The sequence below is a fragment of the Puma concolor genome, chromosome C2 (assembly GCF_028749965.1).
Source record: "Puma concolor isolate L17-30 chromosome C2, mPumCon1.1.hap2, whole genome shotgun sequence".
Classification (NCBI taxonomy): Eukaryota; Metazoa; Chordata; class Mammalia; order Carnivora; family Felidae; genus Puma; species Puma concolor.
The window spans coordinates 158339457-158367341 of record NC_141675.1 but is presented as its reverse complement, the minus strand read 5'-3'; the positions used below and the strand labels follow the sequence as shown (position 1 = coordinate 158367341).

General features: G+C 66.7%; 1 protein-coding gene across 1 annotated transcript; it reads right to left on the bottom strand.

Annotated features, from left to right (window-relative positions):
• Positions 1 to 1466: 1466 nt before the first annotated feature.
• Positions 1467 to 27885, bottom strand: PFKL (phosphofructokinase, liver type). Its single transcript, XM_086676118.1, has 22 exons — positions 27727 to 27885; positions 22360 to 22433; positions 19405 to 19482; positions 16852 to 17041; positions 16569 to 16734; positions 16074 to 16118; positions 15745 to 15853; positions 13662 to 13757; positions 12631 to 12723; positions 11325 to 11450; positions 10859 to 10923; positions 10244 to 10307; positions 8905 to 9051; positions 8590 to 8660; positions 8065 to 8152; positions 6152 to 6304; positions 4578 to 4742; positions 4101 to 4162; positions 3815 to 3926; positions 3140 to 3239; positions 2946 to 3051; positions 1467 to 1899 (listed from the first exon to the last, which is right to left on the bottom strand). The coding sequence occupies exons 1-22, from the start codon at positions 27809 to 27811 to the stop codon at positions 1752 to 1754; spliced, it is 2343 nt and encodes a 780-aa protein (XP_086532244.1). The 5' UTR covers positions 27812 to 27885; the 3' UTR covers positions 1467 to 1751.

The following is a 27885-nucleotide window of genomic DNA, read 5'->3' as shown; positions in this document are numbered from 1 at the left end:
TCCAACATGGGATGGCCCCAGGACACCCAGGCCTGGGGGGGCTTCCTCAAGGACAGGGAGTCCCCCTGTGCTTGGGGAGCTGGGGCCCGGCTGCCAGGAGGGGCCGACGGGACAGCAGGGGCCGGGCCGCAGTCACGGCCTGTGCGGCAACCCCCAGAAGAACGTGTCTCCAGACACTGCACGTTCAAGAAAAAGTAGCAAGAACATCCTGGAAAGTTGGGCTCCCAAGCCTCTCTGGCTCCCTCCCCCCAGCCGGGCACTGGGTGCACTGGGAGGCCTCACTGGCACTTGGAGGCCGGGAGGTGGGGGGTGGGGGGTGCGGCTGGCAAGGGAGAGGTCAGCAGGGAGCAGAGCCTGGGCCAGTGTGGCGTCTGGGCTGGGTGTGGCCATGGGACAGACTGGACTCGCGGCCGTACCCTGGAGGGTGTCTGCCACAGCCAGGGTCTCCCCCAGGAGTCCCCACCCCACACCTAAGTACACCCGCGTGCACTCACACGCACAGACATCCACGCACGTGCACACGCACACACATAGGCATTCACATGCAGGCATACTCAGGTTTCCGGGACCCAGGAATTTGTCCCTGGTCTCTCGAGACAGGGGTTTAAACACTTGGGACCCGTTCCTTGGCCTGCCCCAGGACCACCCAATCTCGTAGCAGGCAGAGCAGACCAGAGGGACCCCAGCTCCAGCAATGGGCACCTGGGAGCCCTCAGGCTCTGGGGCCCGCACGGTGAGGAGGGCGTGGTCCCCCGGCAGGGGCCCCAACCACGCCTGCCGCTCCCCGGGGAGCGACCACACGCACCCTGCCGAGGTCAGGAGGTGCAGGCAGCCGGAGGGACAGCGGGCCCCAGCAGGGGCCCTAGCCCTGGATGTGGCCCGTGAGCTCCAAAGGCCAGGGGCTCCCCAAAAAACCCCGTGGGTCCCAGGCCCTCCTCTTGAGCCTCGGCAGGTGCTGAGAGCAGGTGCCCAGGCAACCACAGTGGGACCAGAAGTGCGCTGTGCGGTGACCTCAGGAGGAACGGGGCGGGGGTGGGGGGGTGCCCAGAAGTTCAGGTGGTGTCACTGAGGTTCAGCTTCTCCTCCCGAGACCCCGGTGCCGCGTCATGCTGCAGAGCAAGCCTCTGTGCCACCCCCAGAACCTGTGCTGGATGGATCAGCGGGTGACGTTTCTGCCTCCCTCGTCGCCCACCTCCACCAGTGTCTCCGCGGATACTCCCTCGCTCAGATCAGCCGCTTGCCCCTGGGTCTCTGGCTCTGTTGCCGAGACCCCAGCCCGGGCAGCCTGGGGACCGTTCCAGGTCAGACCCAGGGCTCAGAGCCAGGCTCAGAAATGCTCCCAAGCCTGGGGGAGGCCAGGCCCTCCTGTGTGTGCAGGTCGGGGGCCACCACCACCTGCCCACTGCCACCCCCCCCCCACCGCCCCAGATCACAGAGGGCCTGCTCCCCGCAGACTGGTCACCCTCCACAGTCAGGTGACTTTATTTCCAGAAAAGGTGACAAGCTCTCCTCCAGGGTGGCCAGTGCACACAGAAGCAGGGTCACAGCAGGGCCCACAACAGGACAGTGGTGTCCCCGCACGGAGGCCCCCTCCCCCCCCCCCGGGGCAGCACTCCCCCCAGCGGGCAGCGGAAGAGAGGGGGAAGCCGTGGGGCCAGACCCAGAGGGCTGCAGCCCCCGCCCGCCCACCGCCCGCCCGCAGACTCCAGGGAGGGAGAGAGGGGGCGGGGAGAGGCAGCTGGGGCGCAGCTTCAGAAGCCCTTGTCGATGCTGAGGGTGCGGCGGGTGACGTGCTCCAGCTCCCCGGACACGTAGTCGGCCATGCTGATGCGGTAATGCGCCAGCATCTTCAACATGAGCCTCAGGTTCAGCCACCACTGCTCCCGCGGCATGCGGTGCCTGGCGGAAGGGTGCGGTCAGCGCTGGGGACACCGTCCTCGGAGCACCGGAGACCCCCTCCCCTGAGCACCAGATACCCCCTCCTCTGAGCACCCCCAGCACCCTGTCCTCTGAGCCCCCCGACACGCGACACGCCCTCCTCTGAGCACCGGAGACCCTCTCCTCTAAGCACCAGATACCCCCTCCTCTGGGTACCGGAAATCCCCTCCTCTGAGCACCCCGACACCCTGTCCTCTGAGCACCCCCGACACCCCCTCCTCTGAGCACCAGATACGCCCTCCTCTGCACACCGGAAATCCCCTCCACTGAGTACACCCAACACCCCCTCCTCTGAGCACCGGACACCCCCTCCTCTGAGCACCAGACACCCCCTCCTCTGAGCACCCCAACACCCCCTCCTCTGAGCACTGGAGACCCTCTCCTCTAAGCACCAGATACCCCCTCCTCTGGGTACCGGAAATCCCCTCCTCTGAGCACCCCAACACCCCCTCCTCTGAGCACCAGATACGCCCTCCTCTGAGCACCCCGACACCCCCTCCTCTGAGCACCAGATACGCCCTCCTCTGAGCACCCCGACACCCCCTCCTCTGGGTACCCCGACACCCCCTCCTCTGAGCACCAGATACGCCCTCCTCTGCGCACCGGAAATCCCCTCCTCTGAGTACCCCCAACAACCCCTCCTCTGAGCACCGGACACCCCCTCCTCTGGGTACCCCGACACCCCCTCCTCTGAGCACCAGATGCCCCATCTTCTGAGAACCCGGGCACCCCGTCCTCTGAGCACCGGGACACCGCCTGGAGTGGAGCCAGGCAGCGGTATCTGGGGTGTCCGTCTCTGGGGGCTCAGCACAGGCTGGCTGGGGGAGCGAGGGGGGTGTCCGCAGCCAGACCAGCCCGCTGACCCCACCCTATGGGAGGAGCCCCGGCCTGGGCTCAGGCCTGGGTGTCATCACCGCTCTGGCCCTGGGCAGGCAGACGGGGCAGCCCCATGGGGTCGGGGCCCGAGCGTGGCTGGGCAGGCCACCCCTCTCTTCGGAGGCACTCACTCAAAGTCGGTGTCCTTCTTGAGCTCGGTGACGGGGCTGAAGGCCACCGCCTTCTTCTGCAGTCCGATCACGCAGGCTGAGTCGGGGGCGTTGGCGAACACCCGCCCTGTGGACACAGGCCGCCCTGAACCCTGGGTCCGGGCAGAGGGCGAGGTCAGGCCCGGAGCCACCACCCCTTCCTGCCACATACGCACCATTACGGTAGACGGCCCGCAGCTTCTCCGACATCCAGAGCATGGCCTTCACCCCAAGCTTCGTACCGTAGTTCCGGTCAAAGGGGGTCGGAGCTCCGCCCTGGAAACGCAGTGGGTGAGGGTGCCTCCATTGCGCCAGAGACGGGGGGGGGGGGGGGCTCTGGCAGGAGCCCAGCAGAACGGCCCTGCCGTGACCGCAGGAGAGCCCTCCCGGCTCCTGACACCCCATCCCGTCTAAGCTCCCTGCATCTCTGTCTGCGGCGCCCCAGCCCCTTTGTCTACCCCAGTGCAGCCTAAGAGCCATCTCCAGAGGCCGGGTGGTGGGCTGACTGCCCGTCCTGTCGGGCGGCCTCTGTGGGCCCCGCACAGCGCAGGCTTCCTGCAGGGCCACCAGGAGGCCACGAAGGAGGGGACCAGGCAGGGCGGAGGTGGCCACAGGGGTCCCAGCCCTGCCCTGTCCTGGTGGTGAGGACTCAGGGGGACGGGAGCCTCACCCCCCACCCCTCACCCGCATGGAGGGGTGACGAGCAGGTAAGCACGGGCATGAGGGGGAAGGGTCGGGTGCCCCATGAGGTCGTGCACAGGGAAGGGTCCCCATCCTGCCATATCCTCCTGGGGCCCCTCAGCTCGGGTCAGATGGAGGGAGAGGCCAGAACCAGGCCCCTGGGCCCCTACCTGCTGCAGGTGGCCCAGGACGTTGGTCCTGCAGTCAAAGACACCCTTCCCCTCGGAGGAGTACAGGTTATACAGAAACTCCGTGGTGTAGTGTTCATGGCACTTCTCGTTTCTGGAAAGAGGGCCGGGGCCGGCTCGGGTCTCGTCCAGACGCTGAGCCCCCGCCGGGCCCGGCCACAGACCAGTGCTGGGGGAGGGTCCGGTGCCCCTCAGCAGCCCCAAGCCACCCTCTGGGTCCGGCGCCCCTCAGCAGCCCCGAGCCACCCTCCGGGTCCGGCAGCCTCACCGAAGCACCAGGCCCCTCTGGATGTGTGTCTTCATCTTCTCGGTCATGTGCTCCACGTTGGCCTGCGGGCATGGGGGGTACACAGGGTGAGCCCGGAGCGAGAACAGCAGCTGCACAGCACCCACCCACAGCCTCAATGCTGTCTGGGAAGGAATATTCCAGGCTGACCACAGGGCCAGTGTGACCCAGGGGTCATGGGGACGCACGCAGGTCGGCTGACGTTGGCGGGGCCCTGGGTGACGGGGCTGGGCCGTGAGGCCAGGTGGGTGGCTGGGGCCGGGAGGCCACGGCAGCGACAACACGGACGCTGAGTGGAGGTCTGCACGGGGTCGGGGAGGAGGCGCTGGGGGTCATGAGCGGGGTCCCCTCGCCGGCAGGGAGCCCCCAGCCTGGCTCCTGTGTGTCTCAGGAGGGGACCCCCGCTCAGCCCCGCTGGGACGTCTGTGGCAAGGAGAAGGGCTCGGGGCCTCGGCTCACTTTTAAGTCTTGGATGTTGAAAGGGTCCTCGAAGACGTAGGCGGCGTCGGCCCCCACGGCGATGCCCGTCACGGTGGCCAGGTAGCCGCAGTAGCCCCCCATGGTCTCCACGATGAACACGCGGCGCTTGGTCCCCGAGGCCGACTGCTTGATGCGGTCACAGCTCTGGGGGCCAGAGGTGGTCAGGGACTTCCCCGTGGGCCACAGGGAGCCCCTGCCCCTCAGGGACCCGGGTCTTCCCCCAGAGTTGCCCAGGGTGTCACAGCCCACACCGCATGCTCTCCACAGGGCCCTCAGAATCAGGTCCTCAACGGGGGCAACTGTTCGCCCGGGGGACAATGGGGGTGTCTCCAGCACCTAGCGTGTGGAGGCCAGGGATGGGGCCGGGAGGCTCTGACGTGGGGCCAGGGAAACACTGGGCCTCAATCCTCTGATCTGTACACGGAGCGACGCTCCAGCCACTGTAGGGTCATTGTAACAAGGGACGAGGCGACACATGAAGGTACACATCCTACAGATGCCAGTGATGATGCGACACAGGATGATTCTAACCCAAATGTTCAGAGTTTGAGAAAAAATTATAACGTTAAACAAAGAATTGAGAAAGGACCAACAAGACCAGTGGGTTAGTGGGATCTGAACCATGAGGCTAAACCCCAAGTAAGAGACAACCAGCAAAGTGGAGAAAACAGCTCCAATGTTTGCCAGAGGATCGGTGTCCTACATATATAAAGAGCGCTGACAAATACAAAAGAAAACTCACCAGGAGGAAAATGGACAAAATACAGAAAAAGGTAATTTTCCATAAAACCCACAAATGGGCAATAAATATAGAAACAAAAGTTCAACTTCATCAAAAATCAAGATACAAAGGAAAACAATACAATTCTTCCTGTCGTAGAGGCATGAAAAACAGGACGATGCTTGGTGCTGGTGAGGGGCAGAGGCACAGAAGTTTCAGAGGAGCCATGGGTGGCCCCTATATAGCTGCCAGGATGGCAGGGGTGGGGGTGAATTTGAAGAAAACCCCTGCAAGACCACAGGTCCGGGTCAGCAGATCAGGATGGGGGCGGGGGAGGTCTGTAGTCTTTTGTTTGCTTTATTCTTATTTTCTCCTTTCTCCTTTCTCTAGCGTGACGCAGAAGCTGCTTGGGTTCAGTCCCCGGGGCCCTCCAAACACAGAAGTGCTGGACCCTGGGGGAAAGCGGGGCTCCTGTGGGGCCATGGATGGCGTGGGAGAGGTCTAGAGGTGGAGAGAGCCGTGAGGAGGCCCCCATGGAACACCAAATGGGGCCAGCCCTGCTCTAGTGACGGCACATTCTCCCGAGTGCCCACCCTCCCACGTCCCAGCCACGGGGCTGGGCTCCCCCCCCGTCCACGTGTGGCTGCTCACTGGACAGAACCGTGGCCCGACGTCCACACGTGCATTAGCTCAGCTGAGTCAGCTCTGGCCCTGACAGCCACCGTCCCCACACCGCAGTGACCCCAGAGCCAAGTCCTGCCTGCCACCCATGAGGCCTCGAGGGACAGCCCACCTGGGAGCCCGCCCGCGTCCAGCCTGGCACCCCACCTACCTCCATGGCGGCGTTGACGGCGGTGTCCGATCCCAGGCTGAAGTCGGTGCCCGGTACGTTGTTGCTGATGGTGGCCGGGATGACGCACATGACGATGCAGAGCTCCTCGTAGCGCCCACGCGCCTCCACCAGCTGCAGCACCCCCTCGTAGGCCTGCGGGCGCATAAGGCTGCGCTGGGCGGCGAAGGCGGGCTCCCGGCCCAGGGGTGCTTCGGCCCTGCTCCCCAGCTGACGCGCTATGTGCCTGGGGCTGGGTGCCGGGACCCCTGCAACCACCCCGGGGCCGCGACCCGGCGGACCCCACCCAGGGGCTCCGCAGCCCGTCAGCCAGGCAAACGGGGCCCCAAGGAGGACAGGAAGGAGACTCGCCCACCCTGCTGGGACCACCTTCGACACCGGGCGGGCTGCAGGGGGCCTGGGGCACCTCATGGAAAGGGCAAGAATGGGCATTTGTCACTGGGGCTGACCAAGCACCATGTCACACCAACGATGGCCTACCATGCACAGCACAATGTCTGCGAGCTGCCACAGGGACCCCACCACCTAGGAATTCCACCTCCCAGGGGCCCCACCTCCCAGGGACCCCGCCTCCCAGGGGCCCCACCTCCCAGGGACCTAGCCTCCCAGTGGTCCCACCTCCCGTGGCCCCGCCTCCCAGAGACCCCGCCTCCCATTGGTCACACCTCCCATGGCCCCACCTCCCAGTGGTCCCACCTACCATGGCCCCGCCTCCCAAGGACCCCGCCTCCCAGTAGCCCCTGCCTCCCAGGGACCCCACCTCCCAGGGACCCTACCTCCCAGGGGCCCCACCTACCATGGACCCCGCCTCCCAGTGGCCCCGACTCCCAGGGACACCCCCTCCCAGTGGCCCGACTCCCAGGGACCACACTTCCAGTGGCCCCTCCTCCAAGGGACCCCGCCTCCCAGTGGTCCCACCTCCCATGGCCCCGCCTCCCAGTGGTACCACCTCCATGGCCCCGCCTCCCAGAGACCCCGCCTCCCTGGGACCCCACCCCCAGGGACACCACCTCCCAGTGGCCCCACCTCACAGGGACTCCACCTCCCAGGGGCCCCACCCCCTTGGAACCCCACCTCCCAGTGGCCCCGCCTCCCAGTGGCCTCACCTCTCAGGGACCCCACCTCCCAGGGAACCCCACCTCACCAGGACCTAACTTCCCAGGGAACTCACCTCCCAGTAGCCCCACCTCCCAGGGGCCCCACCTCCCAGGGACCCAGCCTCCCAGTGGCCCCTCCTCCCAAGGACCGCGCCTCCCAAGGGCCCCACCTCCCAGGGGGTCCCACCTCCCATGGCCCCGCCTCCCTGGGACCCCACCCCCCTGTGGCCCCACCTCCCAGGGACCCCACCTCCCAGGGACCCCACCTCCCTGGACCCCACCTCCCAGTTGGCCCACCTCCCAGGGACCCTACCTCCCAGTGGCCCCACCTCCCTGGGACTGCACCTCCCTGAGGCCCCACCTCCCTGGGACCCCACCTCCCTGGGACCCCACCTCACAGGCGGGGCACAGGCCAGAGGAGAGTGGGGATGGACCAGGAGGCCACAGGGTTTCCTGCCCTGGGGCTGCCCACCCCTACCAGGAGCTGCTGCTCAGAAGGTCAGAGCTGCCCCCCACCCCCACCCCCCCCCCCCCCCCCCCGCTTCTCCCCTCCCCCTCCCCCTCTCCAGCACCCGGGAGCCAGCACCGATTTAAACTCTGTGAAGCCTATAGGAGAAGGTAAAAACCTTCCCAGAGCCGAACACCACAGGGAGCCCCATGGCCCCATCAGTCGGCTGACTCGTGTGACTCCCCAGCCAGGAGCATGGGGTTTCCAGAAGGGCCACCCCAGCGGCCCCAGGCAGAGAAGACATTCTCCAGGGTCCTTGCCCCAACCTCGTTCCCTGCAGTGGCCCGCACCTCAAAGCCGCCGATGACCAGCAGGGCCTGGATGTTGTAGGTACGGATGTTTTCCACTACCTTCTGCATGTAGCTCTTGGGCAGCGTCCTGCAGTGGACAGAAGTCAGATAAACGTGGCCCAGAGCGCCTGGACAGAAGGACACGCTCCCACACCGCACCTGATCGAGACGCGCGGGTGGCGGTGGGGGGAGCCAGCCCTAGATGTGCTGCTGTGATTCTCGTTCAGCGCCCGGGCGTCAGTGGGGCCCACGGTGGGACAGGGGAGGGGGAGCTGCCCGCCAGCTGCCTGACAAGATGCTTTCTGCGGGCGGGGGGCCACCTGGGCCAGTCTCCTGTGCACAGGTGGTCTCAGGAGGGGGTGCAGCCCACCGCGGGCCGGCCGCCAGCCAGAAGCGAGGACCTAGTCCAGGCCACGGGGCTGGTTTCCCCCGGCAACGTCCACTCCTCCTGAGCCTGCCTCTGGATCCCCCGCCCCCCGCTGCCCACGGTGGCCAGGGAGCCGGGCCCGTCAGCCAGCAGCTCACCTCTTGGTCCCCAGCATGGAGCCGCCACGGCCCAGCCAGCCGGCCACATCGTGCCAACTCACTTCCTGTACCTGCGGTGGGGAGGTGCAGCTGTAGGGGGCCGGGCCAGGCGCTGACCATCACTGCAGGTCAGAGCAGAGCCCTAGGCCCCTCTCCCGAGGGCCTCTCATCCGCTTTCTTCAGGGACCTGCCCCGGGGCATTGCCTGAGACTTCTACCGTGAGCCCCCCGGTCCTTGTTACAAGCTGGGGTGGGTTATAAACACACCAGCACACGCGCGGAACCATTGTGTGGTTGCCGTCACAGCCGCACCTACCTGACCCTTGGCCAGGCCTTCAAAGCCATCGTGCACGACATACACCGTGTGGCCCTGGGAGATGCCAGACCGCACCGCCGAGCGCACAGCCGCATTCATGCCGGCCGCCGGGGCGCCCACGTTCAGGATGGCCAGGGAGAAGTTGGTCTTCAGACAAGAGGAAGGAGACGGCAGCGTGAGCACGGGGCTGGGGGGGAGCCAGCCGGCCCAGACACAAGTCATCGAGGGGGTGGCCCCCGGAAAAGGGCCCAGGCTCCCCTGCCCGCCTGCACACCGTCCAGCGAGTGGACTCCGCTGGGAAGGGCACACATCTGTCCCACAAGTTCCTGGCAGAGACCCAAATGAGCCACAGCGCAGGCCCGCCCCGCTCATCAGCTCAAGTCCTCTGGTCGCTCTCGGCCAAGTGCAGCTCGTGGGGGGCAGCGCGCAGGTTCAGGCCAGAGCCAGCGCCTGTCCCGAAGCCTCCAGCAACCACCCCACACCCTGGGCTCAGAGCAGCCAGCGCCCCAAGATCTTGGCGAGCGGCACGGATGCATAGCGGAGGGGGCCACATTCATCAAGTGCAAAGAAGCGGGTGATACTATTTTAGTACCGGAGTCGCGGGAGGTAACCAAAACATCACCCCGACCTAGAATCAGCCTAAGAAATTACCAACGGACTATTCCACGGTTTTCCAGACCGTGTCCCCAGAACCCGGTGCGTGTGGCACATACAGCCCACCTTGCTACAGGCAGCCTCGTGGCCAGCACTCCGTGGTCACATGTGGCTCTGGTGGGTCCTGGTCACACAGCCCTGTGGCCCCAGATGTGGTCACGCCAGCGGTTCCAGGAGGGGACATGGAGACAGCTCTGCTCTACTGGGGGTACGGCCTGTCCCTGACCAGTCCCTGGGACAGATGGGGGCCAGGGCCCCGCTGGCTGGGACGGTCCCAGCGGACCCTTTCCTCGTCCCCGGGTTTCAGAAACAAGTCCCGTTATCATTCTTATTTTGAAGAAAGCCCATTTCATGAGGTTTTGGGCTGTTTTATAACATTTCATAAGCACTAGCTCCCCTCTGTCCTGACCTAAGCCTATAGGCCTGACTTAATTTCCTCCAGCTGTTTGATACGTGACCGGCCAAGGTCACCTCCAGGCCCAGACGCCGGCTGTCTGGGACCCGCTGGTCAGGCAGAGGCCAAGCCTCTCAGCTCATGGCTCTGACCCAGACAGGAGGGAGGGTCCACAGGGCCAGCTCAGAGCTTCCTGCTCCCGGGGCAGACCCCGGCTCCGCGGGCGGGCGGACCCAGGGGCAGGCTCCAGAGGTGACAGTGACGAGGGCCCTGCGGCTCACCCCCCCTCACCTTCTCTGTGGAGACCTTCTGGTGTGCGAGCAGCTTGTAAATGTTCCAGTTGTTCTCAAAGCTCCTGGAAGGGAAGCCGGTCATGCCTCATGCAGCCCACAGCCCACAGCCACACAGCTCAGCACAGCCCGTGGCCCCACCACGCGGCCACGAAGAAGCTGGACGCCGGCGTGGCTCACCACCCCACTCTGGTGGCTACGAAAAGCCCCGAAGAGCACGGCCCCCACGCCCCTCTTAGCAAAGCGACAGCCCCGCATCCGGCCTGTGCAGGGGGGTGGGGAGGGGGTGCTGGGGGTCCAGCCCTCCCGGCCGCTGCAGGTTGACCCCCACCGTTTCCTTCTGTGGACGCCCCTCCGGGTTCCCGCCCCAGCCGCCCCTCTCCCCTCCACCCTGCGTGGCAGCTCCTGTCCACCTCGCAGCCCGCCTGCTTCCCCCGTCACAGGGACCTTGAGCCTCCGTCCTGCTGCCCCACTTCTACGCTTGGCCACACACACTTGGAAGGAAGGGTCTCTGCCAGGGCGTGCGCCCTGAGGGCCAGGGGCACAGCCACGTGGGCGTCTGCCGAGGGCCTGTGGAACAGACTGCACTCGGCGCCGGGCCCCGGGAGCCCCTCACCTGCCACGGAGCTGGATGGCCTCGTCGAACCTCTTCTCATCCATGGCCTTCTGTACCTCCTTTGTCTTCACCAAAAGAGAGGTACAGGCTGGAGGAGGCCCGGGGCACACTCACGGCCGCCGCCTGACTCCAGGAGCTCAGTGAGCTCGGGCCGCCCCCACACCTCTCGTGGGGCCCACCTTGAGGACACGCTCATGCCTCCCTCCCCTCCCTGGAGGGCCGTAGGCCCCCGATACCCCAAAATGCGACAGGAGGTGGCATGTGACAGGGGAGCAGCGGGACAGGGTGGGGACATGAGGTGGGGACGGGGCCTGTGCCCTGACAGGACCTGGAGGGACGGGTGGTCCCGGCCAGCCGGGAAGGGGGCGGGTGAGCAGAGCAGGGGGGCAAAGCCCCCCCCCCCCCGAGGCATCTCTGCAGGGAGCGCCCCCACCCGGGCCGGCCTGAGGCGGGGCTGGGCACTCACCACCTGCACACACTCCATGAGGGGCAGCCGCACGGACTGGTTCCCCGACAGGCTGACCACGCAGGCCTGCGTGTCGGGAGTGGCCTCCAGAAGTGCCATCACCGCCTCCATGCCCATCTTGCTGCTCTGAGCAGGGAGAGGGGCGGGCGGGGCTCAGGGAGGGGCGGCCCACCCCCGAGCCACGTGCACGCACACACAGGCCGGTCCAAGCTTCTGGAGCAGGTGATCCCAGAAATGACTTCATGTGACCACCGTTCACAACAGCCCCTCCGGGGTCTCGGACAGCCCCGCTAGGACACCACAGTCGCTCAGCCTGACGGCGACGGGTGGGAGGCGGGATGGGCTTCCAGACAAGGCTGCTGGCTTGGGCTCCAGGTCACGGCTCCTGTGTCCCCACCCCACACCTCAGCATGCGTGAGAAGGAGGGCCGGTGGGCTGGGCTGGCCAAGACATTCAGGACCTGCTCTCCTCTGTCTCTGACACGGGCGCCTTGTGTCTTCCACCAGCTTCTACGAAACTGGCAGGCCACTCTGTTCTCATAAGCAGGGGACACCTAGACCCATCCCCTCACATCTCTGCCCCCCAGGTTTGCAAGGAGGACAGTGCTCCGTCCCGCCGTCCTGGGGTCCTCAGGAGGCTCTCCCAAGTGCTGAAGCCTCGTGCAGGCTGCAAAAAGTGCCCAGCCAGGCGGGCAAGGCCCCTGTCCGGGGTCAGCGTCCCTGCTTCTCTGTGTGGGACTAGGGGGACAGCACACGGGGTCTCCTGGGGGAGGCAGGTGCAGGCCCCAGGCGCAGGGTAACCAGCCCTCGTGTGTGGACACTTTACCACCCGTGGGGACTTTCCGGGCCCCAGACCCTGTCTCCAACTGGTGGCACAGGATTCCCACTTTGCAGAGGACGAGGTGGGACCCAGCAGTGATCAGCTGGGCTGATCAGTGACGGCACTCAGGCCACAGGCCAGGTCTCTGTCTCCCCAGGGCCTCCCCCAGGTCATAAGAGCTGTCGTGCTGGCACTGTGGGCCACACTCAGAACCACCAGACTTCAGACCCTAGAGGGGCGGAGCCGGGGTCCTGCCCTCCACGCACCGCCCCCTTTTCCGGGGGCCAAAAGCCATCACCGGGAGGCCCAGGAGCCGAGGTTGCTGAGGTGAGGGGCGGGGACACAGGTCCCCAGCCCTGCGTTTCCCACCCACACAGAAATGGAGGGGCCCTGTCTCCATTTCATCTGTGAGACCAGCGGCAGCGAGGAAATGCCCGCCGCGCTCACCCACTCGTGCACGCCCGGGACAGAGCAGCGCCCCACCTACCAGGATGCGGTCAAACGCCGAAGGGGTCCCTCCCCTCTGCACGTGGCCCAGCACAGTCACACGGGTGTCGAAGCCCAGCCTCTGGACCACCAGCTGCTCATGGGGAGAGAGTCGGGGCCGGGGGGGGGGGGTGGAGGGGTCCTTGGGTTCAGCGCCCACCCTCACTGCCCTGCCACCCCTCGGGCCCCTAACCCTGGTCCTCGCCCCTCCCGATCTCAGGGATACCAAGGGTGTCAGCCCCCCAGGGCCCCGTGAGCCGGCTCAGGATTCGTGCCCACGGGGCATGTGTGTGTGTGCATGTGGAGCTCCCGTGGGGCAGGGGGGCATTTCTCTGCATGTGTGGACGTGTGATGGTGTCCCTACAGCCCCGGTCCTGTTGCTGGCAGCATCCTGGTCCTCAGCCCCCCGGGTCAGGCTCCCCCAGGCCCTGAGTCTGTGCAGACGCAGCAGGTGGGCTGGCTCCTGACCGGGGACACGCGGACAGTGTGGCAGCCAAGAAAGGGAGGAGAGGCTCCCAGGGGCTGTGCCCTGTCAGGACGGGGGCCCGGGGCCCGGGGGGTGGACCGTGGCAGGTGGGTGGAGGTCACAGGGAAGAAGGGCTCCCCGCAGTCTGTTATTCGGCTGTGAGCCCTGCACAGGGTGGGAGTCACCGTCCCCCCGAGGGGTCACCGGCAGGGGCAGGGCCCCGTCGTTGGGATGGCACTGGGGGCCTGGACTCGGCCTCTGGGATGGGGAACGGGCCTGGCCCTGCAGGGAACGTGTTCTGAATGGAGACTGGGAGCCAGGGGCAGGTGGCTCGCGACAGATGTGGGGCCACACCTCAGCCTCGGGGCCAGGCCTTCTCGGGGGGCCCCTGGCACACCTACCCCGCATCTGGCTATCACCGGGAATGAAGAAGCTCCCTCCAGGAGCCTGCTGTCTATGGGGTGCTGGGGGCGGGCCCCAGCAAGAGCACTTGGCACTGGAGATAAAGGGGTGCCCATCCCACCGAGGACCCACCCACCCCATGTGACCCCCCCCCCCAAACTCACGTCCTTCACATAACGGGACGAGATGGGCTTCCCGTTACGGTCAATGGCGCCCTCCGCGATGATGATGATGTTCAGTCGGGACCCTCTGCTCCGAGTCTAGGTCAGAGATGCCCCAGGGCTCAGCGGCCCGCCTGCAGACATCTGCCCGGGACACCTGCCGTCTGCGAGCCTCCCCTGGGGTCCACACCAAGGAGCCCACAATCCACATGAGAAGAGGGCAGGCGTGGACTGAGATGTGCCGACGGGGACCCTGCTCCCCCTGCCGCCCCGGGGGGGGGGGAGGCGCTGGAGGAGGGCTCTCTGCCTGCACACCTGGCAGGTGGGGGCAGCAGGGGAGGACGGGGGGCCCTGGGGCTGGGAACTGGGCAGACGGTACAGGGAGGTCGCTGCACGTGCTCCCAGGGAACACCTGCAGCCCCCTCGGGACTCGGGAGCCGGGAGCTGGGACGGGGCCAGAGGGACCCTGAACTTAGGTCCGCGAGCCAATCAATCCTCAGGCAGCTGGCCTGACACACTGAGGCAGGCCTCCGGGCCTCCGTTTTCTTAGCCCTAGAATGGAGTGACCTCACAGTGCTGGCCACCACCCAGGCCTCCCTGGACACCCGGCACTGTTGGCGTGAGACCCCCTCCCCGGGCTGTGGAGGGGCCAATGGGGCACCGAGGGGACCCACAGCATCCTGCACCAGCCCTTGGTGGGATTAATCATCATAAATCCAAAGCTCTCTGAGGAGAACACTTCTCAATCATTTGTTTCTTCGAAAGCATACAAAATATTCACCCTGGCCGACAAGCCGTGTCTGCCCCCCAGCATCCAAAGAGCCTCAGAGAAGACAGGGCCTGAGCCGCTCCTGTGGGGTCCAGGGCAGTGGGAGGGACAAGTGGGAGTGGAGGGCTGCCTGGAGGAGGTGATGCTGGTACAGGTGAGGTGAGGGAGCCAGAGGCAGGGCCGCAGGTGGAACAGAAGAGGCGGGGAGGTGGGTTAAAAAGGGGAGCACCCGCACCTCACAGAGGGTGTCTGAGGCCCAGGGAAGCCTAGGGAGGGCCTGAGGGCCTCACACAGCAGGAAAGAACTGACCCTGAGGGCAGGCACCTCAGGAAAGGCCCAGCCCCAGAGTCGCAGCGAGTGAGCCAAGGCTGAGGTCAGCCAGAGACCATGCTACAGAGCCTCGCTCCACGTGGTGAAAGCCACGAGGCCCCGGACTCTACCCAAGGACAACATGGGCCTCCGGCCAGCCCCACCCGCTGGGCTCCGCGTGGCCCTGCCCTCGGCTTCACCAGCCCTGGGCAGAGATGCAAGGCCAAGGGGCTGGAGGCAACACCGCAGTGGATGAGACCGATGCCACCCTCACCGTCACACGGGGACGGGGACACTCGAGAGCCAGCCCCGGGCTCACCCGTCAGACTGACCTCCCGGGGCTCCTGAACTGAAGAAAGGGCCGAGCCCCTGGGCTGCCTTGTGCTCGCCCTGAGGTCGCAGTCCTGGCCTGAACGTGAACTCCGGCGCACAACCGCGAGGCCCCCTGCCTCAAATCCAGACCGCAGCCCCTTGATCTGAAGGCCCCCCAACTCCCAGCATAGTCCCCCCACCTCAGGGTCCTCCTGTCCTCCACCGAGCCCTGGCCTGGCTGAGGGGCCAGCCCGTGCCGGCTGGGGCATCTTGGGGGTCCCCGGGGCAGACTCCATCCGGGGGCCGCCCGAACTGTATTCCAAACACCCTGCTCCTCCCCCAGACAAAGCCTCAGCCCCCACTGCCTCCCCATCCTGCCCCCATGGCCCATTTGGGTCCTCGTCTGCTGGGGTCACTGCCCGGTGTCCCATCCACCCATCGTCATGAGGCCACTTCCCTTGGCTCAGGCTCAGCGGCCACAGCCCCCGGAGGCCGGCACGACCGTGTCCCACGCCTGCCCCCTCCCCATGTCAGCACTGACCAAGGAGCTGAGCCCAGGCCCGCCCAGGCCCGCGTCCTGAGCGCCCTCCCCCGCTTCCTCTGCCCAAGGCCACGCTCCTGGGGGACACCCATCTCTCTGCGTCCCAGCGGTTCGTGGCAGGAACCTCCAGGAGAACCCCCCACACACACACTCACCTCCCCAAGTCTCTCACACATGAAGTTCTCCCAGCCATCCTCGGGGGGCGCCTCGGGGATGAACAGCCAGTCAGCCCCCGAGGCCAGGGCGGACACCAGGGCCAGGTACCTGGGCGAGCAGGACGCTTAGGGGCTCCAGCGGGCGGCGGGGTGTAGCCAGCACCACGTATGGCTCTGAGCTGTGATGGGACTCACCACACCCGAGCCCCCAGTCCCTCGGCACCAAGTCAGCACCTGCACCGTTCGGGCCCCGCGGAGGCGCCGCAGCCCCAGGCCTGCTCCCCAGGAGACCCTCCCCGCCCTCCCACCCGGCAGGGCGGTCCCCTTACCCACAGTGCCGCCCCATCACCTCCAGCACAAAGGTCCTCTGGTGGCTGTGGACACGGAACAGGGGGACGCGTCAGTGCCGCCCCCGGGCCAGCTGCACAAGTGGGCACAGCCCAGCAGAAGCAGCCCAGGCACAGGGGCAGTGCCACGCCGCCCACGGCCCCCGCCCTGCCAGGGAAACGCCCTGGCGACACAGCAGATGTAGGAGAGACGGTCCTTCCCACGCCCAGGGCAGCCGAGACCCTGCAGTGCGGGCCACCCGTGCCTGGGCTCACAGCCCGCCTTTGGGCCGGTTTTCACTGATCTGCTCCTGGGGCCGAAGGCCACGCGCCCTGCCTGGGCCCGGGGGTCCCCGCCGGCAGCCTGAAGGCCCCTTAGGGACGCACCGTTGCTCCGGGGCCAGCGGGCGGCCTAACGGAGACCGGGTGCACAGCTGGGGCCCCGTGGCTGGGAGACGGGACCCCAGCTCGCTGGCGGGGGAAGGGGGGCTCGCTCACCTCTGGGCGGTGGTGGTAATGGCGTCGATGACCTCCATGATGCGGTGCAGGGCCGAGTCCGTGCCGATGGTCATGTCGGTGCCGCAGAAGTCGTTGTCGATGGAGCCCACCAGCCCCACGATGTTCAGGTGCGAGTAGGTCTGCGCCGTGCTCTCCGAGATCTTGCCTGCACAGGGAGCCAGCCCTGAGGCCCCGCCGGCCTGACCCTGCTCCCTTGGCCCCCTGTCGCCCACCCCCAGCCCCCTAGCAGCGTGGCCCGCCCCCCCCCCCGGCCCTGACCCACCTGCTGCCACCAGCTCCTCCAGCAGGCTGCCCCACTCGCGGCGGAAGATGTTGGCGCCCGTCAGGCTGCCGTCCCCGCCGATGACACACAGGTTGGTGATGCCACGCTGGACCAGGTTGTAGGCCGCCGCCAGGCGCCCCTCCCGCGTGGTGAAGGCCTGGCAGCGGGCACTGCCGATGACGGTGCCGCCCTGTGGGGACGAGAGGGAGCCTGGGGGCGCCGTGGGGGCACCGCGGGGGCAGGGAGGGACGGGCAGACCCCGCACAACTCACAGAAGGCCAGGGACTTCTCTGGAAGCCTGGACACGCGTCCCCACCTCCCTGTGCCTTTCTCCTGGTATTTGCAACGAGGAGAAGGATCTCCCCGTGTCAGGAAGTGAGGAGGCTCGGAAATCTACGACACGCGTGTGCGCGCACGTACACATGAGCGTGAGCACACAAGTACACGTGTGCACACGGGCGGGCTCGATGCGGGGAGCTCCCCGAGCCCCAGGGGGACCTGCCTTCAGTCCCGGGCTCCCCCGGCACACGGCCCTCACAGGCTCCGGCCAGACTCCTGAGTCAGTGGGCTGGTGCAGGGGCACCACCCTGGAGGCAGAGAGCGAATCCTCCCCGTGTGTCCCCAACAGCACCTCGGGGCGGGAAAGGAAGGATGGCGGGAGCTTCCCTGGGGCCCTCCTGAAAATGCCCAGCATTCCTCCCGGGAGCCCCTCCTGCCCCCTGTCTCCCTCCTGCCTTCTCTGCCCCCTCCTGCCCCCTTGTGACCCTCTGTCTCCCTCCTGCCCCCTCTTGCCTCCCTCCTGCCCCCTCCTGCCCCCTCTGTCTCCCTCCTGCCTTCTCTGCCCCCTCCTGCCCCCTTGTGACACTCTGTCTCCCTCCTGCCCCCTCTTGCCTCCCTCCTGCCCCCTCCTGCCCCCTCTGTCTCCCTCCTGCCTTCTCTGCCCCCTTATGACCCTCCGTCTCCCCCCTGCCCCCTCTTGCCTCCCTCCTGCCCCCTCCTGCCCCCTCTGTCTCCCTCCTGCCTTCTCTGCCCCCTCCTGCCCCCTTATGACCCTCTGTCTCCCCCCTGCCCCCTCTTGCCTCCCTCCTGCCCCCTCCTGCCCCCTCTGTCTCCCTCCTGCCTTCTCTGCCCCCTTATGACCCTCTGTCTCCCTCCTGCCCCTCTGCCCCCTCTGCCCCCTCCTGCCCCCTCCTGCCCCCTCTGTCTCCCTCCTGCCTTCTCTGCCCCCTTATGTCCCTCTGTCTCCCTCCCACCCCCTCCTACCCCCTGTCTCCTTCCTGCCTGTCTCCCTCTTACTCCATCTCCCCCCCACCCTATCTCCCTCCTGCCCCCTCCTGCCCCCTTTGTCTCCCTCCTGCTTTCTCTGTCCCCTCCTGCCCCCTTATGACCCTCTGTCTCCCCCCTGCCCCCTCTTGCCTCCTTCCTGCCCCCTCTGTCTCCCCCCTGCCCCCTCTTGCCTCCCTCCTGCCCCCTCCTGCCCCCTCTGTCTCCCCCCTGCCCCCTCTTGCCTCCTTCCTGCCCCCTCTGTCTCCCTCCTGCCCTCTCTGTCCCCTCCTGCCCCTCCTGCCTCCATGTTCTGGGCTCCCTACTCCTCCCCAAACACCAGCTCTTTCCAGCTCCCTCCACCTGCTGACCTTTAGGCAAGCCTCACAGCCCAGTTTAGTACTCGGCCCAAAGCCCCCTCCCCGGGGCTGCTCACTCAGAGCAGAGAGGCCACAACCACCCTCAGACACAGGGTTAGAGAAGAGCAAATGGCCAGATCGGGGTCTGAGGCCTGAGGGACGCCTCCCTAGACCCCCGGGGTGGAGGACAGGGGAGTGGCCAGGCTGCAGCCCCACTCCAGGATGGGGGGGGGCGGGTCTAATGACACCCAAGAAGGAAGCTCATCCCCACCCCTGTGGACTGAATGGAATGGGGACAGCAAACTGGACCTATCCCTCAGGTGCCCAGGGGGGCAAGGTCCACAGGTAACGCCTGCCCTGGGCAGGAGGGGTGGGCAGCACTGGTGGGGTGGCCATGCCTGGGCACCGGGGTCCAGCCCTGGCCCCCCACCACTCCCGCTGACCCATTCGGGCCTCATGATGATAACTGGCCACTTGAATACACAGGGCGTCAGCTGGCAGCCTGGGAGAAACAGGTGACAAGGATGCACACAACCCAGCTCTGGGGGCAAAGACCACCCCTCCCAGGAGCCCCTGGCCCCGGCAAGGTGGGGAAGGACAGCAGCAGCCTGCCTGCCGCCTCAGTCACTGGGAAGCTCAGGACCATGACCACGGGGAAAACCAGGTGGAGGCCGGGAGAGGCCGTCCAGAGGCCACGGCACACCGCTCCCGAAGAGTCCTGCCCCCCTGCCCACCCTGCGCTGAAAGCTCCATCATCTCCTGTCGCAGAGGCCACCGTGTCCCCATGACCCCGGAGCAGCCAATGACCTGGTCAGTCTGGAGCCTAGCCACCCGAGGTGCAAGGCGTGCGTGTGTGTTTCCGTGGGCGCGCACACACGTGTCTACACATGTGCCCCCGGGCAGGAAGGGGCCGTCCCACTGCAGGCCTTACCAGCTGGATGATGTTGGACACGCTGAGCCAGTTGGCCTGCTTAATGTTCTCGCCTCCTTCCACGAGGCCCTCGTAGCCCTGAAACCAGAGAGGGACGGGGCGAGACAGGCGCCCCACAGCACCGTCGGCTGCGGGCAGGGCACTGGGGTGTTTTGCCCAAACCCCGTCTGGCTGGAAGTGGGCCCACGGGTCCTGCCCCCCGAGGTCCCCCCGCCAAGCCCCGGGCCCTGGGTGATGAAGCGGGGTGGCCAGCAGCCAGCGGTCACGGGCTGTTGGCTGGAGAGACCCAGGTGCCCAGCTGGTCCTTCCAGAACACCCTCTGCAGGGCTCGAGAGCCTATTTACCAGAGAGTTTACACAGGGCAGAGGCTGGTGTTGGAGCCGGCCGCCTGCTGAGTTCTGGAGCCAAGCACACCAGGCCACCCAGACCAGCAACATAACGAGCCCAGTGCCCAGCGGCCCTCTGCCCGGGACCCTCGTCACAGAGGAGGCCGCCATCCTGCCTCCTAAAGGGATTGATTGGATGGGGTGGGGGGATGGCGGGGGGACAGCCAGAGTGTCTGCTCTTGAGTCTGGCTCCTCCCCCTCAGCCCGGTGTCTGCACGGGTCCCTGTCATCGTGCGGTCCCACAGGGCTGCGATCCGTCCGCTGCTGATGGGCATGTGGGAGGTCTCCAGTTTGAGGCTTAGAGACGAGGCTGCTGAGAACACGCACGCCCAAGGGGGATGCCCGTGGTCTCCTGGTGCGTGAGCAGCGGACCGCATGGCCACACATGCTCGTGGTCCCCTCCCCGCCCACCAGCAACTTGGCCGGGACTTCTGGGCCAGTCTCCATCCCGGGGGGCTGCGCGTCAGTCCCTGCAGGTGGTTCTGGCTTGACTTCCCTGACGGCCCTGTGCTACTTCCTTGGGACACAAGCCACCTGCCTCCTGGACGGCCCTGGGAGGAGGCCTGTTCTGCCATCAGGGGGCCCACCCGTCTTAACTGGAGGTCTCCATACCGTCCGGACGTAAGGCACGTGCACTTATAAACAACGAAAAGACTCAGCCCCACTGCGCTGAGAGGAACGGGGCCACCGCCTCCCTGCAGCCCTCCCAGCTCCTCCAGTGAAGCCGTGAGTGAGCCACTGTCCTGCCTGGGGCCAGAGCCCAGTGTGGCTCTGGATATCTGCCCCGTCCCCTCTGCTTCGTCCCCTCCAGCCAGTTCACCCTGTTTCATCACCCGGGGCTGCAGGGTCTTGGGCGGACAGGGCAAATGGTCCCATTCCTGGGGGTGGAGGTGGGGGGCAGGTACCCCCCCGCCAGGAGCCAGAACCAGAAGAAGGCCCTTGGGGCCACAGACGGACCGCGGCCCCCAGTCTGAGGGCCACCAAGCTACTTTCTCCCACTTAGGCCAGGCCAGGACCTTTACCCCTCCCTGCCTCCCCGACTCCTTCCAGAATTTTCTGCCACTAGGACACAAGCCAGCCCCTCCCCACAACCCGTGCAGAAAAAGGCAGGAAAGTGACCTGAAAACCCGCAGCAGACCCTGCCCAGAGCAAGCAGCTACAAACAGGCAGACCTCAGTCTGCAAAAGCCCAGGACTGGGCACCGAGCCCAAGCAGAGTGCTGGTCTGTCCCCTGCCCCACTGTGCGCCCAGCATCCCCGGGAACCCCGAGACAGCCGGTCAGCTCAGCTGAAATCAAAGTCTGACTGGCACAACTGTCCTTTCCTAGCCTCGGAACCTTCTAGAATGTCTTTGCATGCTCCTATGCACTTCGTATCACCCCGCCCCCCAAGCCTTCTCCCTCTCCAGCCCCTCGTGCGGGCCCAGCCCTCTGGCGGCAAATCTGTGAGGTCTGGTGTTGGTTCCTGGGCCAGTAAAAGCAATCCCTCTTCCTGAGCCCTCGTGGTGTCACGACTGTGTGACGAGTGCTTTCACTCACGATGTCACAGCAGTTGTGCCCCGACATCCCCACCTAACAGAAGAAACGGAGGTCACGGAGATGAAGGACACACCTGTCACGCGCACACAAGCCCAGGGAGGAGGGGCGGGGCCTCCCTATCTGGAGGCTGCTTGTCCATGGAATGAGGCCACTCCCTTGAGAATCCCACCCTGTCCCCCAGAACATTCTAGACCATTACCAGGGCGTGGGCCCCTCCTGAGACTTTGAGACCTGGGGCTTTGCAGGAGCCCAGCCACCCAAGCCTGGTCGGAGGGTCCAGAGCCCCATGGGAGGGGGCTGCCTAGCCGCTGGCTCATTCACTGCCTCCGACATCCCTGCACCACCCAGCGCAGGGTGTGGACCCGCCTACCCTGGGGCGGGGGTGAAGGGGCCACGCACGGTGGCAGGGAAGATCGGGGTCGCTACAGTTTGCTACAGTCCTAGTCAAAAGTGAAAACAAAGTAACACAACACAGGCAACACAGTGCAAGGGATTCCACATGTGCGGGTGTGGGGGCACCAGGCTGGAGGGAAGGGTCACCCCAAACCTGAAATAGGTGGGGGGAGGGCAAGGGGCCTCCATTCTGCAGAACAAAACGGAGCGAGGATGCTCTTGCCCCGAGATACTCTGTTACCCGGTGATACTCTGTTGCCCAGCTGTTATTACTAGGTAATTCACACACACGGTGTGCCCAGTGCTGCTAAGGGTGCAGGAGGGCTGAGTGGATGGAGGAAGCCAACAGAAGGACAACTGGTGGGGTTGAGGCCCCAAACCCCTGAGGGCCACAGCTTCCTACCCTCCTGCATGTCAAGGGCCACGGTCCCCCCCCACAAGCACCCAGGGTGGGCTCCTTACCCGCTCCCCAGAGCCAGGGCCCAGCCCCTCCCCGCCTGTCACGTCCTAACCAGCCCCCACGTCAGCATCCCTGCTCTCTAAACCACGACCAGTGGCCAGGTGGCCCAGTCCCTCCCCACTGTGCACGGCCCCCTTTAGTGGCGGTGTGGGGGCCAGAGACCCTGCACGGCGCCTCACCTCGTAGATAAGGAAGACTTTGGCTCCCACGTAGATGCCCATGCGCGTCACAGCTCTGACAGCCGCGTTCATACCTGCAAGGGGGTCGGGGCGACATCCATCAGTGGAGGTACAGACACGTCAGGACCCGGGGCCTTCCTCCCCTGAACCTCACAGGGCACCGAGCCAGGAGTTCGAGGTCCAGCCCCAGGGAGCCCGGTCAGGCGCAAGGTGAGCCGCAGCAGGAGCATTCGGAAGTGAGACGAGCCAGAGACCCAGACGAGCCATTCGGAAGTGGCCCGAGCCAGAGACCAGGTGTGTGCGAACGTTCCAGACCCTTTACCGCCTCATCCGCTCCCAGGTTCCCCGTGCGGCCCCCGCAGCTCAGCAGAGCGACCCCCGCCCCCTGCCCGCCTCCTAGACCCACAGGCCAGGCCCTGCCCTTGGGGGAGGACAACGAGGTGGGTGCTTGGCCCAAGATGAAAAGCAGGGGCCGTGAGACACAGGGCGGCACCTTCCAAACCCACCTCTCCCCCTCTGCTGCAGACCCCCCCCAGCCCATGGCACCGGGGGGCAGCTCAGGGAGCACACCAAGGACAGCGCCCACTGGCCCAAGGCCACAAGCTCCCTGCCCCCCACCCCCACCCCCGGGGGAGGGCTGTGAGCCAGGGAGAGGACGGTGCCCCCAGGGCAGCCTCTACCAGGGGACCCAGCAGCCTCAGGCAGTGTAGCTAAGTGGGCCCCAGCTCCCTCCCTCCAGCCCACAGGTGCAAACAGAAGCCACCAGACTCCAGCAGGACCCCCTCTTCCCCGTCACCCAGCCACACCCCCCTCCATGCCCTGGCAGCTGCCCGGGGGCAGGAGAAGGCGCAGCAGGAGGGAAATGCTCCACGCCCAGAGGAATCTCAGCCCCCTTCCTCACGGCTGGTTCTGAGACTGACAGCCACAGAGGGCAGAGGGGTCTGCTTGAGGTCCCCTCCACGGGGGTCGCGGGCCCCCACCGTGACCTTGGGCCCCAGCATACAGTGGTGCTTACGAGATGCAGTGCAGCTGTTGGGGGCGGCCCTGTGGGGGCTGCACAGTGGTCCCCCCGCTGCTCTCTGACGGTGGGACGGGGCCTGGCCCAGGGAGCAAGTGTCCCAGGGGCCACATGGTCACAGCGGCAGCCACGGAGGCTGGGCAAAGGCGCAAGGACCCTGCCCAGTGTCCCCAGAGCCACGCCCCCTGGGTCCCATGCTCTGACACTGGGTCTGGGGGCCAGATCACGGAGGTGCCCCGGGCTGGTCTCCCCCAGAGGACCACCCCCTGCTCGTCCCGCCTCCCTCCCTGGCGGTCCCCGCCCGGAGCACGCACACACGTCCCGTGCTGTCCCACGCTCACGGAGCCTTTTCCCTGGAGGAAGACTGGGCGCGTCCAAGCCCCCCGAGCCCCCCTCTCTGGCCCCTGAGCTGGTGGAGGCAGGCAGGGCCTATGTGCTCGGTGTCCTGCGGGGGCTCCACGGCGTCTGGGGTCCCTCCCAGTGTGTGGGCTCCTCGTGGTGACCCCGAAGTGACATCTCTGGCCCTTTACCCCGGTTACACAAGCCTCGCCGGGTGTGCGGCCTGGAAGGCAGTGGGGAGACAGCAGGCCCCAGACACCCCAGCTGCACGGCGGCCCTCAGGAGGAGCCAGTGTAGGCTCACGGCACGGGGCTCCCCGGAAAGCAGGTGCGCCCGCCACTCTCTCCATTCTACAGACGGGAAGCCAAGGTCTCAAAGGGAGGCTAGAGGACCTGGGGAGCCCCAGCGGGGGAGGCCAGCAGCAGGATGTACCCCGGACACCTCCTCAGTCACAGCGAGCGGAGGGTCCTGCTGCCCGATGTCCACTGCCAGGGGGTCCAAGTGCAGGGGCACCCAGATGTCGGGGGGCAGAGCACAGAGGCCAGCCAGGGCCCGAGCTGGCCACGCTCACAGCTTTCACGCTTGACTTTAGCGAGAGAACCCTATCGCTAAAGGAATCACAAATGTCCCATGAACCCCCAAAGGGAGGGAAGTGCAGTGTCAGAGAACAAAATCAGGGCAGGGGCCCAGAGGGCACCGCGCACCCGACAGCTGGGGTGCCCTCGATGAGACACCAGCATAGCGCCCTCCCCCCACGTCCCCACCCCAGCCCCGGGCCCCCAGCCAGACACCTGGCTCACTGGCCCTGGATGGCCCAGGCTTTCTGCTCCCTGGTACCCTGGGGCGAGGCCAGCTGGGGCCCACTGCGGGCTCAAGGTCCAAGCCCCACCTCTGACACAGGAGGTGAGGACAGAGGGCACAGGTGGGGACCGGGGGGTGGGAGGGCACAGGCTGGGGACCCAGGCCCACCGTCCAGCTGGAGGTCTCTCTGGGTGCCCCCGGCTGTGCGTGCCACTGGACGGGCCAGCCCTGCGGTCACGATTGTCTCACAGCCTGCCCGGCGGGCCCGCCTGGAGCCCCGGACAGCAAAGGGCCTCCGGGGCTATGCTAACACGTTCAGCCTTTCAGACCCGGTTCTGTCTCAGCGAGACTCAGAGCAGATCTGTGCTGTCCCCACGGAGGCCGGCCTGACTGAGGGCGGGTTGCCCCTGCCCTGTACACCTCCCTGTGCTGCGTCTTAAAAGGGCCTTTTAATTGTCCTTTAATCCGCTTTTCTTTCTCAAAATAAACCCAGCCCTAAGCCGGGGGGGGGGGGGGGGGGGGGCGGGTGAGGGGTTTCAGAAGAGCAGGAGGCTGCCGCCTCCCGGATGCTGGATCCCCCTCCCAGACGCCCCCCCCCACCCACCCCTGGGACCCCCCCACCCACCCCCCTGCTGCCAGAGGGACCGCTGTGAAGTCCATGCGTCTGCTCATCATGTGACTTTTTTCAGCGGCTCCCAGAAAAATAAAATGTGTGAGAAAGTGGTGGCCATGCAGTGACACTGGGCTCAGACAAGCAACTTTAATTGTGGGTTCACTTGTAGCCGAGCCGGCTGGGACGCCGAGAGGGGGAGGGGAGCGAACGGGTCCTCGCATACAGAGACAGGACATCCCGGGCCACACCGATCACCGGGAACAGGCCGGTCCTGCGTGTTTCTGGGGGGCAGGGAGGGCCCCGCTCACCCCAGGGGAGACCGACGGTGGGGGCGGTAGGCAGACCGTGCCGTTTCACAGTCTTCTAGTCACTTCTGCACAAAGTGCTCCTGTGTCCTTGAACAACTGGCTGACAGGAAGGGTGAGGCTGCCCCCCCCCTCCGTTTACAGAAGGGGAAACCAGGGCCCCGGGGAAGTGCTCGGGTCACGGCCCAACCATGACCAGGTCTGGCCCTCCGCTCCATGAGGGTGTCTGGTTTTCGCACCTTCCAACAAATGCAGACTTTGGCATCCGGGGGGAAGTGCACCTCACGGTTCCCGCTCTGCACGGCGGCTGTCTGCCCGGCACCCACACAGGAGGGCACATGTGGTGCCCTCAGGTCTCCGTGAGGTCAACCTTTATTTGGAAGGCAATGGGGAACCCTTAAACCGAGAACCTGCCCTCTGGAGCGACATGGTCAGGGCAGCCCTGGCAAGAGAGCGGGCCGGCCCAGGGCGGGCACCCACTGCCCGGTTTCGGGCCTTACAGGACAGAAAGGCTCCACTCTCCCCGGAATAGCAGCTGGCCCCTGCACCTTCCTTCCAGCGTCGGCCCTGAGCCCTAAACCGGAAGTCTGTGGAACTTAGGTCCCCCACCTACACGTCACAGAGAGCACACAGGAGAGACGCAGAGGCCGCCCGGGTCTGGGGAAGTGAGGACGCTGGCAGGGAGAGGGTCGAGGCAAGGTGGCCGCGGTCAGCACGCAGGTGCACGGACAGCCACCCTGCATCCGCGTCCAGGAAGCACGGCCCAGATGGGCCGAGGCACCAGGGCCGGGCTGGCCGAGTGGAGACCCGCAGCTCAGACAGGCTCCGCTCTCACCCGCTCCGCCTGTCAGGTGGGCAGCACCCTTGCTCTCTGACCCCTCAGCCTCTGTTCAGTGTGTGCCGGGAGAGGGCAGGCCCCGCCGTCCACAGGGCTTTGCACCTGTACCTAAATGTGTGCCGTTTCACCTTCTCAACCCCTCAGGGGCTGCCGTTCCATCATGGAAGAAGGGAGTCGGGGATCCAGCCCTCCTGGGATGTGTCTGGCCTTTCCCATGGTCTGATCTCACGGGCGATGCTTCTGCAAGGCCTCCCTCCACTCCACGGCTGCTCACCTCAGCCCCTGGGCCGTGCCCTCAGGAGCTGACAGGCCCGGCCAACGGGCACCAAGTGCTCTGGCCACGAGGGGCTGTGGACGTGCAGCAGGGCACGCTGCCCGCTGACCACACCAGGCCCAGAGGGCTCAGCACACACTGGAGACAGCAGCTGACTCTGCCCTCCTGGGCTTGGGAAAGCCTCCTCCTCCTCCCTCTTCTCTGCTTCCGGATGGGGAATGGGGAGTCAGGGGAGGAGAGGGGTGTGTCTGCACTCCCTCATCTGGAGGGAGGCACCCAGGGGCTCCCAGGTGAAGGGTCCGAGGCAGACCTGGTCCCACGGCCCAGCAGTCCCGGGTTCCTCCTGGGACTCAGGACAGGTGCCTCACCGGCCCTCCCAGCCCAGAGGCCCACCGCGCAGCACCGAGGACAAGAGCAGGCTTTGGGGATAGACAGCAGCCCAGCTCTGCCAGGCCTGGGCTGAAGGACCCCGGGGTGGAGGGAGGGCAGGCCACCAGAAGGCTGCTTGGGCTTCCCCTGCACGAAGCAGGTGAGAACAGCTCTAGAAAACTTCCCAAGCTCCGGCCTCCGGTCCTGCCCTCTTCCCCACCCAGGCCTCCAAACAGAAGGGCCTTCTGGGTGTCCGCCACTCCCAGCGCTGCCAGCCCGGACGCGGGCGGGGACGGGGGAGGGGGTGCGGTGGCAGAGCTGCCCCGAAGGCCGGGGAGGCGGCGGTTCGGGGGGGGGGGGGGGGGGGGGGCGGCACGAAGGCCCCAGGTATCGGAACCCCAGGAAGGGCGAGGCTCTCCGCGCCTGCGGGAGCGGGGGAGGCGGCTGTCCAGCTCCAAGTGACCTCGGCTCGGCGGCGACCTCCGGGAAACGGGGTCCGGACACGTGCTGCCCGGAAGGGACGCGGGGAGCGCGCGTCCCGGGGCCGGGGCGGCCGCGCAGACACACCCCCGGCGGCGGGGGGCGGGGCGCAGAGGCCGTGGCCGGAGGCACGTCCGCGGGCGGTCAGGGAGGTCGGGGCGCGGCGGGCAGGGAGGGGGCCGGCACCGGGGGCGCGGGCTGCAGCGCGGGGTCGGCGGGCCGCGCGCCCCCGGGTCGCGGCCGAGGGGGACGGGCGTGCGCGGAGGGGCCCGGGGACCGGCGGACGCCCCCCGCCCCCCGCCCGGCGACAGGCCCCGCCCCCGCGCCCACCTTGCGCGTCGCCGCCGCTGGTCAGCACGCCGATGGCCTTGCCGGCCCCGGACATCCGCAGCTTCTCCAGGTCCACGGTGGCCATGGCGGCGCCGACACGGGCCGCGCTCGCTCCCGCCGGGGGCCGCGCACTGTCGCCGGGCCCGCCCCGCGCCGCTG